Source organism: Saimiri boliviensis, chromosome 2, assembly GCF_048565385.1.
Source record: "Saimiri boliviensis isolate mSaiBol1 chromosome 2, mSaiBol1.pri, whole genome shotgun sequence".
Lineage (NCBI taxonomy): Eukaryota > Metazoa > Chordata > Mammalia > Primates > Cebidae > Saimiri > Saimiri boliviensis.
In genome coordinates, this window is record NC_133450.1 from 30,349,738 (window position 1) to 30,369,403 (window position 19,666).

General features: G+C 40.2%; 1 protein-coding gene across 16 annotated transcripts in view; it reads left to right on the forward strand.

Moving 5' to 3' along the window:
• The window catches only part of NUMB (NUMB endocytic adaptor protein), a 185,986-nt gene that overhangs the window by 98,120 nt on the left and 68,200 nt on the right, over positions 1 to 19,666 (forward strand). For 15 of the 16 annotated variants that reach the window (XM_074393015.1, XM_074393018.1, XM_074393014.1 and 12 more), the window contains one exon: positions 9,199 to 9,339. In XM_074393015.1, coding sequence (XP_074249116.1) covers positions 9,214 to 9,339 — 126 coding nt within the window. In that variant the 5' untranslated portion in view covers positions 9,199 to 9,213. Of the gene's footprint in view, positions 1 to 7,527; positions 8,447 to 9,198; positions 9,340 to 19,666 lie in introns of those variants that run through there. The other variant, XM_074393022.1, reaches the window with a different exon arrangement.

The window sequence follows — 19,666 nt, forward strand, 5'->3', positions numbered from 1 at the left end:
AGGAGCACTTCTACCCGACTTCCGTGGGAAATTATTGGGAGATGCAGTGGAAGCTTTAAAATGACAACAGAAACTCCTAAGGTTTATTTTTGACACTTCTCTGTAATTCTTCTATACTCAATCTATCAATCGCTGCTGTTGAATAGGAATGTCAGTATTTCTCTCAGAGGAAAAATCAAACCCTTTGGCCTACAAGGCTTTATATGACCTTGCTCTCTGTAACCCTTCTGATCTCATCTCTCCTATTCCCTTGTCTTCATTTTGCACTGGACGCACTAACCTTTCTGTCCCTCAAACACTCTAGGCCATCTTCAGGCACTCTGGCACACACCTATGGTTCCAGCTACTCAGGAGGCTGAGGTGGGAGGATTGTTTGAACCTAGTAGTTCAAGGCCAGCCTGGGCAGCACAAGGAGGCTCCATAGCAAGACCCCATCTCTTGAAAACAAAAACCAACAACAAAAAACACTCTAGACCTAGAGCTTTACATTTGGTTATTTTCTTTTACTGAAATTCTCATCTTTTGGCCTGGCTCACTTTTTTTTTCTTTTGGTAATCTCCTTCAGTTCTTGGCTCAAATGTCATATTTGTTTTTCTTTTCTTTTTTTTTTTTTTTTTTTTTTTTGTCTTTTTTCCAAGATGGAGCTCTTGGAAAAAAGACCTCCATCTTGGAAAATGATCACACCATTGCATTCCACCCAGGCTGGAATGCAGTGGTATGATCATAGGTCACTGTAGCCTTGAACTCCTGGACTTAAGTGATCCTCCCATCTCAGCCTTCTAAGTAGCCAGGACTAAGGTGCACACCACCATGCCCAACTAATTAAAAAAATTTTTGTAGAGATGGGATGCCCAGGCTGTTGCCCACCTTACTCTGTGTTGAACTCCTGGCATCAAGTGATTCTCCTGCCTTGGCCTCCTTAAGTCCTGGGATTATAAGTGTGAGCTACTGTGCTTGCTGTCAAATAAGCTTTTGAATTTAAAAATTTATTCTTTCCTAGCACTTCTAAGTCCCCTCTTAACCCTGCTTGTCCTTTTCTGCATAGTATTCACCACCTATCCAGTTTGTTGAGGACTAGAACATGATGCCATATTTGGATTGCTTCCTTTTCCTCACCTTCCGCAATTAGTCACCAATTCCTACAAGTTGACTTTCTTTACAAAGATAATCTTTTTGATTAAACAATGAATTTATTCAGTTTACTATATCAAGAGAAAGCACATTTTGACAAAGTATTGGTAGTTAGGCATGTTAGAAATGAATATTTATAGGGTTTTTGAGATCTTGACTTAAGTGGTTTAATAAGGCAGGTTTTTCAAGGGAGGGAACTAGTTCGGATTAGCAAAGTACGTGACACAGTGTTTAGAATTAGTGGCCGTAGCATGAAAAGGGTCTTCAGTCTGTTTCCGTCAGGAGGGCTGTTTGCTCTGATATACAAACTGTTTCCCTAGATAAGTTAGTTAGCAAGAATTTCCTGAAGCAAACAGTGGAGCTGATTATTGGTTTACAGCCATCACTAGACATAAAATAATTTTCTAGAGCACAGTTATATCATGTCTCAATTGTCACTGAACTTTTCCTCAGTCCCCTTTCCCTTTTCTACACCCATACCACCACCACGGCCCTAGTTCAAGTTCTCATCATAATTTGCCTAGACAATTTTAAAAGCCTAGCTTGCCTGTAGTCTTTTCCCCTCAGATTATTTTCCACACTGCCATCAAAGTAATCTAACTAAATTTCAACTCTGGCCATATTGATGATTGTTTAAAACTTTTAAGTGGCTTTCCATCTCCTATGGGATAAAATCCTAGCTCCTTATAGGACCTTCACTGCTCCTCCAGCCTCATTCCTATCACTCTTTTAATTGCATTGCTACCTACTGTGTGATTTTCTGCATCTGTGCTTTTGTTGATGCTGTTGCCTTTACCTAAAATATCTTTTCTGTTCTATCCCCATACTGTGTGTCACTAATTTTTGTTCTTCTTTAAAACTTAGTTCAGGTAGTATACCTTACAGGGGATGCATCCAGAACCTAAACTGCACTTCCAGGGTATACTGTGTGTAGTGCTATTATTACACTCACCATATTATACAGAAATTAATCTTCTGTGAGGGGAGACAGCCACCTAAAGACAAGCAAATTCTTATTAACTTCTGTATTCACTAACATTAACAATAGGGCCCAGCCCATAGTAACTGGTCAGTAGTTTTTACTGAACCAAATTGGGGTGGAGAAGGGGAAGACTTCAGGGATGGGAGGTAAGAAATGAGAATTTCAGTCTAGGTCAGTGTGTTTGAGGCAACATCATTGCACCCAAATAGAGAATGAGCAAGAGAGCAAGACCTAAAAGTACAAATGGGAAATCATCATATTTGGGGTGAAGCTTGTGTTATTTCAAGAGTGATGGTGTAAATAAGAGAACACAGACTTGAGGACTGATACTTGGGGGGAATATACCCTCAGTGGGTAGGAGAAAGTAGAGGAGGCCCTCAAAAAAGTCAAAAGAAACAAGTGAAGAGGATAAACCAGAGTAGAGTATTGAGGGGGTCCAGGGAGTCATGTCTAAATTTGCAAAGTAGTTAAGAAGAATAAGTGTGAAAATACTTCCTGAGTTTGGCAGTTAAGTTGTATCTAATGACCTTTGAAAATTCTAGTAGAATAGAGTTTTTTTTTCCTTTTTTTTTAAACTTAGTGGCCAGGCACAGTGGCTTATGCCTGTAATCCCAGCACTTGGGGAGGCTGAGGCAGGAGGATCACCTGAGGTCACAAGTTCAAGACCAGCCTGGCTAATATGGTGAATCTCTGTCTCTACTAAAAATACAAAAATTAGCCAGGCGAGGTGACAGGTACCTGTAGGGCCAGCTATCGGGAGGCTGAGGCAGGAGAATTGCTTGAACTCGGGAAGTGGAGGTTGCAGTGAACTGAGACGGGCCACTGCACACCAGCCTGGGCAACAGAGTGAGACTCTGTCTCAAAAAGTAAAATTTTAAAAAATTTAGTTTGTAGGACAAAATAAGTTTGTTCTTAGATTGTATAGTTAAAAAAATATATCCTGGTTGGGTGCGGTGGCTCACACCTGTAATCTCAGCACTTTGGGGAGGCTGAGGTGGGCAGATCACCTGAGGTCAGGAATTCGAGAACAGCCTGACTAACATGGTGAAACTCCATCTCTACTAAAAATACAAAAATTTCCTGGGCATAGTGGTGGATGCCTGTAATACCAGCTACTTGGGAGGCTGAGGCAGGAGAATCTCTTGAACCTAGGAGGCGGAGGTTCCAGGGAGCTGAGATCGTGCCATCGCGTTGCATTCCAGCCTGGACGACAGACCGAGACTCCCATCTAAAAAGTGTGTGTGTGTGTGTGTGTGTGTGTGTGTGTGTGTGTGTGTGTGTATCCCAGCTATTCAGGAGGCTGAGGCAGGAGAATTGCTTGAACCCAGGAGGCAGAGGTTGCAGTGAGCCGAGATACAGATACAGATACATATACAGATATATATACATATACATATACATATACATATACATATCCTTTACCTGTGTTCAACCAAGACTTTTCCCAAGAGGTTTGGCATTCTTTATTGGGGAATAAAGTTCAACTTTGTTGTAGTAAATATTGCTTTGAATTAACATGTTTTCTACTTTTTTCTTGCTGTTTGTTTTTCTTTGTAAGCCAAATTATTGTATGTAGATTACTTGAAAACAGAATGTTTGATTTCTCCCTTAATATGTTAAAGCATTATCTTAGATAGTCTAGATTATCTTACAGGCTAGTGGTAATTATCCATTAAGTAGTAAGCAAGATATCATAATTACGTGTTTTCATTTTGCCAAATTCATCTTAGGACTATTATGATTGTATAACTGATTTTGAAAAATGTTCCAGCTATGAAAACCTTTCTGAAACTTCTTTGTGGAACCCCAGCATGTAAATCAGGTAGAGTGGAGTTTGTTTGAAGCTGTGACAGGGATGTGAAGCCCTTTCTGAGAGTTGTGTCCAATCTTCCAACCTCTTCTCTTTCCCTTCAAGCAAGTGATCCCTGGAGCTTTTCTGTGGAAATTCTAGGGCTACTTGAAGCATAGTTTGAAAATCACTGAAACATGATACTCCTTGCAAAAATGCTGATAGCAAACCATCTGAGTACTGAAAGTGACAAGATACTTAGACCCCAAATTGGCTGACACTTTCAGTCTGTTCTCTTATTGGACAACAGAATGGTATAATAATAAATAGCTGCCCAGAGAGAAAATAAACGTGTACTAGATCTATTTAGACAGAGGTTGAATGTCCTCTTTGAATGGAAGTTGTTAGTGGTTCCTTTGTCAATGAGAGGTTGGACTATTACACCTTCAGTGCCTTCCAACATTGATGATTCTCTGGTCTTGTATGTTGAGACTTTTCCTACCTAGTGTCATAGCCTCTACTGTGACGGGAGTCTGTTTTATCTTTCATTTCTTCAAACTTGTAGTATGCTGTATATGACAGTGTGTTATGATGCAAGGGTACTATTTTTTTTTTTTTTTTGAGACAGAGTTTCACTCTTGTTACCCAGGCGGCTGGAGTGCAATGGCACGATCTCGGCTCACCGCAACCTCCGCCTCCTGGGCTCAGGCAATTCTCCTGCCTCAGCCTCCTGAGTAGCTGGGATTATAGGCACGCGCCACCATGCCCAGCTAATTTTTTGTATTTTTAGTAGAGACGGGGTTTCACCATGTTGACCAGGTTGGTCTCGATCTCTCGACCTTGTGATCCACCCGCCTCAGCCTCCCAAAGTGCTAGGATTACAGGCTTGAGCCACCGCGCCCGGCACAAGGGTACTATTTAAACAAATAAGATACAGTCAACCATTAAGGAAATAGGAGATTACTATAAGGTTGATGCATATAATAATAGAAGTAAGAAGAAGGTGTTAATCAGAATTATATGAGGTGGAAGGACCTAACTGAGTCAGGTAGGGGCTTGTCAGGAAAAAAGAAAAAGAAAAAGAAAAAAAAAGTCTAGCTTCCCTGAAGAGGTTAACTCCTGAGCTGACTCTTTAAAGATGAGTAGACTTTACCAGACATGCACAGGGAATGATACTTCTTTCTAGGCAGTGGGAGGAACATATACAGGGGCTCTGAAAGAGAGCATGCTTTGTTTGGAGAACATATGAATGGGGACTGGTGAGAGAAGCCAGATGAAGGAGGACTGTGTTTGCCATGCTAAGCAATTTGGACTTTGTCTTGAAGGTGGTGTGAAGCAATTGCAGGATTTTAAACAGAGTAGATACATGGTCAGATTTGTGTTTTAGAACATATTTAGAACAATTTAGACAAGTGTTTTTACCTCTTTGCCTCTAACAGAGCTCCATGCCAGTATGTCCCTAAATTATTTAAAGCAATAATTTAAAGAAAAATGTCTCAGGATGGTAGGACTGGAACGGTTGGGGAGAGGGATGAATTCAAGAGCTACTAAGGAGGTAAAATCAGTGTAGGTAAAATCTGGCCAGAGAAAGGCTGAGTGCAGGCATAATTTTCAGGTGTCTGGCTTGGCCAAGTAGATAGGTGAGTAGTTGTCTTAACTAAGACAAAGAAATTAAGAAGAAAGGAATTGTACAGGGTTTTTTTTTTTTTTTTTTTTTTGTGTGTGTGTGTGTGTGGGTTGTTTTTTTTTTTTTTGCCTCAGGATAATTTAGAGAGTGCTAACTTGAGTAAGGGTATAGGTTTTTCATTTCATTTTCTTATACTTGTGTATGTTTGTTTGTTTGTTTAATTTATTTAGAAAACAAAGTCTTGCTCTGTTGCCCAGGCTGGAGTACAGTGGTGCAACCTCAACCTCTCCCTTACTGCAACCTCCGCCTCCTGGGTTCAAGCAATTCGTCTGCCTCAGCCTCCTGAGTAGCTGGGATTACAGGTGCATGCCACCACACCTGGCTAATTTTTGTATTTTTTGTAGAGATGGGGTTTTGCCACATTGGTCAGGCTGTTCCCAAACTCCTACCCTCGGGTAATCCACCTGCCTCAGCTTCCCAAAGTGCTAAGATTACAGGCATGAGCCACCTACATGAGGTGATCCACCTGCCTCGGCCTCCTAAAGTGCTGGGGATTACAGGCATGAGACACTGTGCCTGGCCTGTGCATGTTTTTAAAATGTAATATAAAATTCTCCCCTCCCCAGAATTTCTCTCTTTTGGTCCGGCTGTAGTGAAGTGGTGTGATCTTGCCTCACTGCAACCTCCCCACAACCCTCCCCTCTGGGGTTCAAGCGATTCCCCTACCTCAGCTTCTGGAGTAGCTGAAATCCCAGCTGGGATTACAGGTGTGAGCCACCGCACCCAGCAACAGGATGTATTTTCAAGGAAGTTTATAGAATTCTTCTGGAAATCTGGTAGATTAAGGTAGGCCTTCATTTAGGTCGTTTAGGAATGAGTGATCTGCTTAAATTCATTTTTAGAAAATCCAGAGCTTTTTACATTGCCAGTCCTTTGTCAGAATTTTTACCTTTTAAGATATGTGGAAGATTGACTTGTTTGTGCAAACTAGCTAATTTGGTGATAGTTCTGATGTGGCATTATGCATTTTAAAATACAAAATGATTTTCCTCAGGATGCAAACTTTGATTTTCAAGTCTTTCATTGGTGACATGTGGGAATTGATGATTAATCCATTGCTATTTAACACTCCTGACAGAAAGGACAGTTCCCTTTTTTTTTTAAGACAGAGGTTCGCTCTTGTTACCCAGGCTGGAGTGCAGTGGCGTGATCTCGGCTCACCGCAACCTCCGCCTCCTGGGTTCAGGCAATTCTCCTGCCTCAGCCTCCTGAGTAGCTAGGATTACAGGCACGCGCCACCATGCCCAGCTAATTTTTTGTCTTTTTAGTAGAGACGGAGTTTCACCATGTTGACCAGGATGGTCTCGATCTCTTGACCTCGTGATCCACCCGCCTCGGCCTCCCAAAGTGCTGGGATTACAGGCGTGAGCCACCGCGTCCGGCCCAGGACAGTTCGTTTTTATAGCTTTGTCACATCATTTTTTTGAGTTAAGATCACTTTTAGGCTGGTTGAGGTGCTTACATTCTTCAATGGAAAGAATGAGACTTGCTTCCCGGGTACAGTGGCTGATGAGGCGGGAGAACTGATTGAGCCTGGGAGGTGAGGTTGCAGTGAGCCAAGATCGCACCAGTGCACTCTAGCCTGGGAGACAAGAGCAAAACTCCATCTCAAAAAAAAAAAAAAAAAAAAAAAAAAAAAGAGAGACCTGCTGCTTCTTAACAGAAAATTGGAGGTATTAGTTTAAGATTTTGAGATTTTACTCTGTAAGGGGGCACTTATTATGTTTGTTTCTCGAATGTTGTATTGTTTCTTATCAGCTAGGTCTCTTTTCTCTGTAGTTTTGATTTCTGCTGCACCTTTGACAGCATTCAAGAGGTGACTCTTCCAGTAACACAATAAAGAACTGACCATTATTTATATATATATATATATATATATATATATATATTTTTTTTTTTTTTTTTTTTTAATATGGAATCTTGCTCTGTCACCCAGGCTGAAGTGCAGTGGCACAACCTTAGCTCACTGCAACTTCTGCCTTCCAGGTTCAAGCAATTCTGCTGCTTCAGCCTCCCAAGTAGCTGGGATTACAGACGTGCATCACCATGCCTGGCTAATTTTTTGTATTTTTTAATAGAGACGGGGTTTTGCCTTTGTTGGCCAGGCTGGTCTCCAACTCCCGACCTCAAGTGATCCACCAGAGTGGTCTCCCAACTCCTGACCTCAAGTGACCTTAAGTGATCTGCCTCGGCCTTCCAAAGAACTGGGATTACAGGCATGAGCCAATGTGCCCAGCCAACACTTTTTAATTACAGAGTTGATAATGAAACTTGGACCTTTGTCAACAATTTTTTAAAAAATTACTCTAATGATTATAGATATGGAAGTGCATTTTGATGTCATACTGCTTGTAAGAAATTCTTCTGACTGGGTATGGTGGCTCACACCTGTAATCCCAACACTTACTAAGCGAGTCCAAGGTTGGAGGATTGCTTGCACTCAGGAGTTTGAGACTAGCCTAAGCAACATAGTGAGACCTCAAGTCAAATTTAAAAAAAAAAAAAAAGCCAGGTTTGGTGGTGCATGTCTCTGTAGTCCCAACTGCTGGGGAGACTGAGGTGGGAGTACTACTTAAGCTGGGGAGATAAAGGCTGCAGTGAGCTGTGGTCATGGCACTGTGCTCCAGCCTGAGTGACAGAGTGAGACCTTCTGGGGGGAAAAAAAAAAAAAAAAGCTTTTTCTCTAGATTTAGTCCCAGTCACACATTTTTTTTCTTTAAGTGTGTTTATTTAATTTATTTATTTTTGAGACACAGTCTCTGTCACCCAGGCCACGTGATCTCAGCTTACTGCAACCTCCGCCTCCTGGATTCAAGTGATTCTCCTGCCTCAGCCTCCCGAGTAGCTGAGATTACAGGTGTGTGCCACCACACCCAAATAATTTTTGCAGTTTTAGTAGAGATGGGGTTTTGCCATGTTGGCCAGGATGGTCCCGAACTTCTGACCTCAAGTGATCCGCCTGCCTCAGCCTCCCAAATTGCTGAGATTACAGTCATGAGCCACCACGTCTGGCTTTAAGTGTATTTAAAGAAAACTTTGTTTTATTCTTCTTCATGACATCTTTTATAAAAAGGTGATTGTAATTCCTGCTTTAATTAGTGTTTTCTAATAATTGCCAAAAAGATCCCTAAATTCTAGTGTTTCAGAATAATTTTTTTTTCTTAATAAGTGTGAAAGTTTTTAGAAACTCTTAGCAGTCTGTAATTTGACCTACATGTACAAGTTGCCATTTTCAGGTGTTGGAATAGATTTGAAAGGTAGATGGGTAGGGAGAATTTCTCATTGGTTTGTTATAACTAAAGTTATTGAAAAATCTTAGGATAATATGTCTTCAAATCCTACTAGAAGTTATTGTTCTTACAAGGGCTAGTTATTGTAGTTGTCTTTTCAAAGAGTAAAGGGATTTGTTTGAACTTAGTGTTACTCTAAGAGGAAGTATTCTGATCACTCATTTTCCCTTTATACTTTGCCTGCATAATTATATATTGCTTATATAAAAGCCTAAACCTTTAATTTTGAACATAGTTTTTTTCTTAGTATGGCATTCCAAAGTTTAAATATATGAGAAGATAATATTTCTTTCAAATATTTCTTTTTCTTCATCTTCAGGCTGTAAAAATTAAAATGAACAAACTACGGCAAAGTTTTAGAAGAAAGAAGGATGTTTATGTGCCAGAGGCCAGTCGTCCACATCAGTGGCAGACAGATGAAGAAGGCGTTCGCTCTGGAAAATGTAGCTTCCCAGTTAAGGTGAGAGCTGATGTTTCTATAAGTCTGTATGTGGAAAAGAACTGACAGTCTAGTGTATGTGTAATCTCATTAATAAGGATAATAAAGAGAATCTTCCACAAACCAAATTCCTTCACACTCTGCTTCAATGATAGAATTAAATGAGAAAGAAAGGAAAATAATGAGAAAGAAAAGATAGATTTTAATTAGAAAGTTTTCTTTTTGTATTTAAATATGAATTTCTACTATATAATGTGGAGTCAGTACAAATATTCTGATAAGAATACTAATCCTGAAATACCTAAAGATCTTAAATTATCAGAACTCAAATTTTCAGTGGGATATGCTTACTAGCTGGTGAAGCTGAGGAGTGGAAGTCTGCGCTCTTAAATACAGGCCTTGTGTATTTTCAGAAATCCTTAAATGAGAAGAGTTAAATCAAAGGGAATTTTTGCTTTCATTTTCTAACTTTTAATGGCACAGAGGTCATTTAAACTAATGCCTTCATTTGTCAAATCGGAAAGTGGAAGCTCATAGAGGTTAAAAACATAATGAAAATCCAGAGAAGGCAGTGACATACAGGTGCTTTTTTTTTTTTATACTGCTGGAGACTCTAGAGACAGGTCATATTTTAGTACTTGAAAGAAATATGTATGTTATTTACTGTTTAGTGAAAATAAGCAATATGTTATGTAATCACAGTGTGAGATGTATTAAATGTGGGGGCAAAAAAATAGAACTAGACCAAATGTTAATATCTTAGAGTAAAAATTATAGTTTGGCATAAAATGTTAGTTTTTTTCTATTTATTTTATATATATATGCGTGTGTGTGTATGTGTATGTTTGTGTGTGTGTGTGTGTGTGTGTGTGTGTGTGTATGTATATTTTTTTTTTTTTTTTTTTTTTTTTTGAGACAGAGTCTCTCTCCATAGCACAGGCTAGAATGCAGTGGTGCAATCTTGGCTTACTGCAGTCTCTACCTCCTGGGTTCAAGTGATTCTCCTGCCTCTGCCTCCTAAGTAGCTGGGACTGCAGGCATGCTCCGCCATGCCCAGCTAATTTTTGAATTTTGAGTAGAGATGGGGTTTCACTATGTTGGCCAGGCTGACCTCAAACTCCTGACCTCCATTAAGATTTTTTTTTTTTTTTTTTTTTGAGACGGAGTTTCGCTCTTGTTACCCAGGCTTGGAGTGCAATGGTGCAATCTCGGCTCACCGCAACCTCCGCCTCCTAGGTTCAGGCAATTCTCCTGTCTCAGCCTCCTGAGTAGCTGGGATTACAGGCACGCGCCACCATGCCCAGCTAATTTTTTGTATTTTTAGTAGAGACGGGGTTTCACCATGTTGATCAGGATGGTCTCGATCTCTCGACCTCGTGATCCACCCGCCTCGGCCTCCCAAAGTGCTGGGATTACAAGCTTGAGCCACCGTGCCCGGCCTCCATTAAGATTTTAAACGTGATTTTCATTTGACCAGCAATTTTACATTTCAGAATTGCATACGTACATTTGTAGATATACTAGCATAAGTGACATTCCTAACATTTGTAATATCAAAAGTTTGGAAACAACTTAAATTCCCAGCTGGGTGCAGTGGCTCACACCTGTAATCCCAGCACTTTGGGAGGCCAAGGCAGCGCATCACAAGGTCAGAAGTTCAAGACCAGCATGACCAACATGGTGAAACCCCATCTTTACTAAAAATATACAAATTAGCCAGGTGTGGTGGCACTCGCCTGTAATCCCCGCTATTTGGGAAGCTGAGGCAGGAGAATCGTTTGAACCCAGGAGGCAGAGGTTGCAGTGTGCCGAGATTGCACCACTGCACTCCAGCCTGGGCAATAGAGCGAGACTCCGTCTCAAAAAAACAAAGAAACAAACAAACAAAAAAAACCCTGAAATTCCCATAATTCTGGAATTGATTAACCTGTGACACTCATTAACTTGAATTCTTTGCAGTTATTTTTTTAAAAATAAGGTAGATCTATATCATATATTTAGTAAATAATTTTTGAACATCTGCCATATGCCAGGTGCATGCTAGGTGGTAAGCAAACAAGACGTAGTTTTTGTTCTTGTGGAGTTTACAGTCTTCTTGTGAGGGAAACAGACTTTAGTTAGATATTTGCGTTAACAATATATTGTTACAGTCTGAGTTAAATATTTTTAAGAAAGAAAATTTAATTCTGCAAGAATTTGTAACAAAAAAAATTGACCTAGGCTAGAGGATCACAGTAACGCTTCCCTGGGAAAGTAAAGTTTGACCTGATATCTGAAGACTGAGTGGGAATGAATTAGATGAAAAGGTGAGTAGAACATTAGAAAATTATTGAAAGCATGTATATGTAGGCATTGAATGACAGGAGGAAAGAATGATAAAGGAAAACTGTCATGCAGAAAGTTGAATGAGATGACACTGTAGGAAAGCAGGGCAGGACTTTGTAGGCCATGCTAGGATTTTGGACAGGAGAAGCCATTAAATGGTGTGTTCTTTCTATTATTTACTTATTTATTAATGTAGAGTACATATAACATAAAATTTGTCCTTATAAGCATTTTTAAGTATACAGTTCAGTGGTATTAAATATATTCATATTGGTGTGCAGTTATCACCACCGGTCCTCTCCAGAACTTTTTCATCTTCCCAAACTCTGTAAATGTTTTTTTTTAAGCAAGAATGTGGTATCAGGAAAGCATTTTGTGTATGTGTTAAGTGTCTTGTCTTATCTATGTCTCTGTCGAGCTATTTATTTATTTTTTTTGAGATGGAGTCTGGCTCTGTTGCCGGGCTGGAGTGCAATGGCACGATCTTGGCTCACTGCAACCTCCACCTCCCGGGTTCAAATGATTCTCCCACCTCAGCCTTCTGAGTAGCTGAGACTACAGGCTTGCGTCCCCATGCCTAGCTAATTTTTGTATTTTTAGTAGACGGGGTTTCACCATGTTGGCCAGGATGGTCTCGATTTCTTAAGGATCTGCCTGCCTTGGCCTCCCAAAGTGCTCGGATTACAAGCATGAGCCACTGTGCCTGGCCATCTTATTTATTTTAAAAATTGATGTATTTATAGATTTAGGAGGTATAAGTGCAGATTTCTTACATGCATATATTGCATAATGGTGAAGTCTGGGCTTTTAGTGTACCTGTTACCCAAATAGTGGACTTTGTATCCAACAGGTAATTTTTCAATCCTCAGCCAACTCCTACCCAGAAAAGCACTTTGAAAAAATGACTTTGGTTGCAGTATAGTTTGGAAGTAGCGCATGCTAGATGCAAGGATCCTAGCAAAAGATTCTCACAGTAAGCCAAAGGAGAGATAATGGTAGTTTAGGCTAGGGTGGTGACTGTGAAGATGAAGACAAATGGAATGAATTGATAGATAATTAATAGGTAAAGGGAGACTGGGCATGGTGGCTCACACCTGTAATACCAACACTTAGAGATGCCAGGGTGGGAGGATTGCTTGAGCCCAGGAGTTCAAGACCAGCCTGGGCAACATGGCGAGACCCTGTATCTACCAAAACAAAAACGCTCAGTGTGGTGGTACACAACTATGGTCTGAGTTACATGGGAGGCTGAGGTGAGAAGATCACTTGAGCCCTGTGAGCCATGATTGCACCACTACACTCCAGCCTAGGGAACAGAACAAGACCCTGTCTCAAAACAAAAAACATAAGTAAAGGTAATAGAAATTGGAGATGAACTGGACCTAAGGAATGAAAAAGAGTAATATTAAAAATGACACCTAGTTTCTTATTGCACTGAGCAGAAATGATGATTATTGACATAGGAAATACTGACTTCAGAGAGAGAGAGAGAGAGAGAGAGAGAGAGAGAGTGTGTGTGTGTGTGTGTGTGTGTGTGTGTGTGTGTGTGTATGTATGTATTTGAGACAGAGTCTCACTCTGTTGCCCAGGCTGGAATGCAGTGGTGTGATCACGCCTCATTGCCTTCTGGGTTTAAGTGATTCTCATGGCTCGGCCTCTCAAATAGCTGGGATTACAGGCACCCACCACCACACCCGGCTAATTTTTAAATTTTTTTCGAGTTGGAGTTTTGCTCTTGTTGCCCAGGCTGGAGTGCAATGGCGCCATCTCGGCTCACTGCACCCTCTGCCTCCTGGGTTCAAGTGATTTTCCTGCCTCAGCCTTTTGATTAGCTCAGATTACAAGTGCCCGTCACTATGCCCAGCTAATTTTGTATTTTCAGTAGAGATGGGTTTTCATCATATTGGCCAGGCTGGTGATGAACTCCTGACCTCAGGTGATCCTCCCACCTCAGCCTCCCAAAGTGCTGGGATTAAGGCATGAGCCACCGCACCTGGCCTACTTTTTGTATTTTTAATAGAATTAGGGTTTCAACTTGTTGGCCAGGCTGGTCTTGAACCTCTGACCTCAGGTAATCTGCCTATCTCGGCCTCCCAAAGTGCTGGGATTACAGGCATGAGCCACTGTGCCTGGTTCCAGTGTATTTGTTATTAAGTGATGAGGGCAAGCTGCAGAACTACATGTAAAGTATGGTTTTGTATATGGTTAAAAGAAAAACTATATATGATTATTGTGTTTAAGAAGTATTAAGACACAAAAAAGTGCAGAATGAATGTAGAAGATTGGAGATCTTTTACTTTTCGGTCTATGTCCTTTAGAACTAGTGACATTTCTCGTGAGTATATATCGTATTTATAATATTTTAACACTTCATTTACAGATTCTGAGAGGTTGGTATACAGTGTTGAAGTAATTGAAGTAAAGTTAATGGAAGCAGTTTTTCTAATCAGCTGTGAAATCTATAGCTTTTAAATATATTGTGTGAGATGAATAAATTTTGATATCTTTCAGTGTAATTCTCGTTTGTCATAAAATCAGCTAGATGGGATATGCTTTAGAGTAGTGGTCTCCAGGCTTTTTGGCACCAGAGACTGGTTTCGTGGAAGATAATTTTTTTGTGAACTGGAGTCCTGGGGCTGGGGCAGGTGGTTTTGAGATGAAACTGTTCCACTTCAGATCAGGCATTAGATTCTCATAAGGAGTACACAACCTAAATCCCTCATGTGCGTAGTTCACAATAGAGTTTGCACTCCTATGAGAATCTAATGCTGCCACTGATCTGACAGGAGGTGGAGCTCTGGCAGTAATACGTGCCCCCCCTCCACTCACCTCCTGCTGTGTGGCCCAGTTCGTAACAGGCCACTCACCAGTATTGAGCCGTGGTCCCAGGTATTGGGGACCTCTGCTTTAGAGACTGTGCAGGCAGGGCAGCTTATTCAGAGTGTGTTTTGTTTCATCCTTTCCGAATGGCTTTTTGAAATCCTTTCTAGAGGATGTTCAGTGTCTCCACTATGCTGTGTCATCCCTTCTCTTCCTTCCCTACATCACTGCTTCCCTCCCCAACTCATACACTTACATACAACTGACTCTCAGAGTACAATAGGACAATCGGAATTTGGAATGTTTTTTCCATGGCCTTGAAGTAGATGTACCTCAGTCAGATATAGCAGGGCAAAAGATGCCTTATCCTGCCTTGCCTTGGAGACCAGTGAGCTTGATTTAAAAGGTTTTCCATGGAGACAACTAGTAGGATATTAGGGGCACTCACTAAGGAAGAACAAATTTGGAAGTAGAGAAAATGAGTCCTTTTGAAGTTCCTATGGAACATGCACAAGCAGATCCTCACTAACCAAGAAAGCACCATGAGTTTTGATTTGGGGGTTACAAATATATTTTAGTGAGTTAGCAAGTTTACAGAGGCCAAATCCTTGAATGATGTGGACTGACTGTATATAAATTAAAGTTGTGGGTAGGTGAGATTGCCTAGGAAAGTGAGAAGATGGTCTAGAACAAATCCTTGAAGAATAGTAATGTAGAGGGGAAGGGCAGTGAAAAAGGCTGTTCCCCAAAGGAGAGTAAAAATGAATAGCCAGAGATTGAAGGGAAACCTGGAGAGAGTATGGTCTTAGAAACCAAGGTTTCAACATAGGAGAAAGTGGTCAAATGTTATAAAGAGATTAAGTGAGAAATGAAACCTCATTAGATTAAAAACTTGAAAGTCTTGATGACTTTGATGATAATGACAGCATTTACAGTGCAATTCTGAGTATAGAATCCAGATTCAGGAGTGAGTAGATGCAAAATAAGAAAGGAGACGACAAAACTAGACAGCAAATCAAATTCAAGCTTTTCTGAAAAGGTTGTGTAAGGATTGGGGAAGGGTGGAAGGGGAAGAATTATGTGGGGCATAAGGAAACTTTTGGTGGTGGTGGCTGTGTTTATTGTTGATTGTGGTGATGGTTTCTCAGGCATATACATATTTGAAAAACTCAGCAAATTGTAGACTTTAAATATGTATGGCTTCTTTTCTTTCTTTCTTTTTTTTTTTTTTTTTCCTGGCAGGTGAGTTGTTACACACTCCTTAGCGGATTCCGATTCCAACTACCATGGCCACCGTCCTGCTTACAGTTTCTTATATATAACCTTTATTTTAATAAAGCTGTTAAAATTATTTTAAGTAAAAATTTATCTTCAAAAGGCAGAGTAGTAGCAAAGGTAATGTGAGGTTAAGGAATATGTGAGGCCGGGCGCGGTGGCTCAAGCCTGTAATCCCAGCACTTTGGGAGGCCGAGGCGGGTGGATCACGAGGTCGAGAGATCGAGACCATCCTGGTCAACCTGGTGAAACCCTGTCTCTACTAAAAATACAAAAAATTAGCTGGGCATGGTGGCGTGTGCCTGTAATCCCAGCTACTCAGGAGGCTGAGGCAGGAGAATTGCCTGAACCCAGGAGGCGGAGGTTGCGGTGAGCCGAGATCGCGCCATTGCACTCCAGCCTGGGTAACAAGAGCGAAACTCCGTCTCAAAAAAAAAAAAAAGGAATATGTGAGTTTGGGAGGGTTAAAACCAGATTTATTAGAAATAATTTACATACCCTGAAATGTACTCATTTAAAGTGAGTAAGTCTCAGCTACTTGGGAGGCTGAAGTGGGAGGATCACTTGAGCCCAGAAGTTAGAGGCTGCAGTGATCATGCCACTGCACCCCAGCCTTGATGGCAAATCGAGACCCTATCTCTAAAAAATAAAAAACAATGTGAATAAGTCACCTGTGATTTCCTTTTGTGTTGTTTTGTTTTTTAAGATGTGAACTACCTGAGCATAATTAATTAAATGCTTTTTACAAAGAAGCATGTAGAGAATTGATTAGTTTTAAAATGAAGGAAAAATGGTGCTTCTGTTTTAACAGGAGCAAAGGTGGAAAATATACTGCAGATGCACCTCAGTTTGTGGTATTAGGGTTTTGAGATTGATGGAATTTTATTCTGAAGACTTATTTTCTCAAGGAAATAGGAAGTGAAAACAGATATAGGAGAGTGTGTAGACAAGTTGAGGAATTAGATTTTGAGGACAATGGAATAGCTGGAAAATAGGAAAGAGAAGCTTATTGAAACATGAGCCATTACTAGGCAATGATAAAGTTTAACTGCAGCTGATTTGATTTTTACTGTGTATATTTAAATATACTAGTATCTATATACGTATAATAATTTAGTAACAGTAATGATAAAGTAGGTTTCAGAGGTTGTCTTGTGTTTCTACCTACTGATATAACAGAGATAATTTTTTTTTGAGATGGAGTTTCACTCTTGTTGCCCAGGCTGGAATGCAGTGTTGTGATCTTGGCTCACAGCAACCTCCGCCTCCTGGGTTCAAGCATTTCTCCTGCCTCAGCCTCCTGAGTAGCTGGGATTACAGGTATATGCCACTACACCCGGCTAATTTTGTACTTTTAGTAGAGACAGGGTTTCTCCATGTTGGTCAGGCTGGTCTTGAACTCCATACCTCAGATGATCTGCCCACCTTGGCTTCCCAAAGTGCTAGGATTACAGGCATGAGCCACTGTGCCCAGCCTACAGAGATAATTTTTTTTAATGGAAGAGGGATTTTAATAAATGAAATATTACCCATAAAAAACTTAATCTAGTGCTTCTCAAAGTGAGATCCCAGGACTTTTTCAAGAGTTTTAAGCCGAGTATTAAATCACAAAATGCTCCTCTTCTCACTAAATTTTTTTGTTTTGGAAAATACAGTTATTTTCATTAGAAATATATTATTCAGGCCGGGCGCAGTGGCTCAAGGCTGTAATCCCAGCACTTTGGGAGGCCGAGGCGGGTGGATCACGAGGTGAAGAGATCGAGACCATCCTGGTCAACATGGTGAAACCCCGTCTCTACTAAAAATACAAAAAATTAGCTGGGCATGGTGGCGTGTGCCTGTAATCTCAGCTACTCAGGAGGCTGAGGCAGGAGAATTGCCTGAACCCAGGAGGCGGAGGTTGCGGTGAGCCAAGATCGCGCCATTGCACTCCAGCCTGGGTAACAAGAGCAAAACTCCGTCTCAAAAAAAAAAAAAAAAGAAATATATTATTCAAGTTTCCACACAATGGAGTTAATGATTTTAAAATGAATTAAATACCTTTAAATGTTCTTATTTTTCCTACCTCCATAAAGATTAAGGAGCACAGAAAAAAGAAACAAAAATAAATAAATGTTCTTATTTTTTATGTCTACTACAGTAATTATTAGTAGCTATAACAGGCATAAAAACTCCTTGGGATCCTCAGTGTGATTAAGTCCTGAGACCAAAAATTTTGAGAACTATTGATTTTTAAAAATTTTGGCTCAGCACTTTGGGGGCCCAAGGCAGGCAGATGACGAAGTCAGGAGTTACAGACAGCCTGGCCAACATAGTGAAACCCCATCTCTACTAAAAGTACACAAATTAGCCGGGTGTGGTGGCATGTGCCTGTAGTCCCAGCTACACAGGAGGTTGAGGCAGGAGAATTGCTAGAACCTGGGAGGGGGAGGTTGTGGTGAGCCAAGATCCTGCCACTCCACTCCAGCCTGCCACTGCACTCTAACAGAGTGAGATTCTGTCTCAAAAAAGAAAAATTATTTTAGGTTTGGGATACATGTCCAGGTTTGTTACATGGGTAAATTGCATGTCACTGGGGCTTGGTGTCCAGATGTTTTCATCACCCAGGTAGTGAGCATGATAACTAATAGGTAGTTTTTTGACCGTCACCCTCCCACTTCAAGTAGGCTTCAGAGTCTGTTGTTCCCCATCTTTGTATCCATGTGTATTCAGTGTTTAGCTTCCACTTACAAGGGAGAACATGCAGTATTTGGTTTTCTGCTTCTGTGTTAATTTGCTTAGGATAATGACCTCTAGCTGCATCCATATTACTGCAAAAGACATGATTTCAGGTTTTTTAATGACTTAGTAGTATTCCATGTGCATATATACCACATTTTCTTTATGCAGTCCACCACTGATGGGCATCTATGTTGATTCCGTATCTTTGCTATTGTGAATAGTGCTGTGATGAACATAAAAGTACATGTGTATTTTTGGTAGAACAATTTGTATTCCTTTGGATATATACCCAGTAATGGGATTGCTGGGGCAGATGGTACAGAACTGCTGATTTAAACAGTATGCTTCATCAATTTAAGTAATATATTAAGAATCTACCTGTAATTGTCTATGAACATTTTTTTTAATGCTGGTATTATTTTTGGTTGAAAATAAATTGGTAGAATCCTAGCTGATCCTTTAACTTGTAATTAAAATCTTATCAGATTATGTAGAACATATGGCATGCTAAAATGGATCTTCTATTGGGCAAATTCTGGAGGTCATTCATATTTGGAGAGATAGAGATTAAGGTGCTAACTGTAGAATTCATACTTATTTGTTATGTTTATTTGGTCTCATTATTTTAATTTACTGTTAGATGGAAGTGCTTTCTTAGCCCTTTGGTTTAGGGATGTAAAGCACTTTTTCAATTGTTACTAGGAATTGTGCCAACATGTATAAATAGACTAGACCAGATGGAGAATTGAGGATATGGATGCTAGAATTGCATTTGTTTATCTCTTAAACCAACATTTTGCTCTATTAAATGATTTGCCTAATGGTTTTGGAGAGAACAGCTTTCTGAGATAAGGACTGCCATTGTGCTAGAAGTTACAACAGATAGTATTTTTAGTATTTTAGTAACAAGCTTTTATTTTGTGTATAGCCATTTAGCCATAGCACAGAAAGTAGAGCTCTTATTATTTCAGTATTTCTCAGAGGCAAGTTCCTGATCCAGTGACTGACCTACCGTATAAGATGTAATAATCTGTGATTTCAGAAGATTTTGGTGCCAACTATTAGGCCAAATTAGAAATTGCTGAGTATAATTTATCAAGATAAAAGCAAAGATACACAAAATAAAAAATAAAATGGGAAAATAATCACAGAATGAAGTTTTAAAATTTTACTATAAAAATACACTTGAAAACCTGGATAAAGTTGG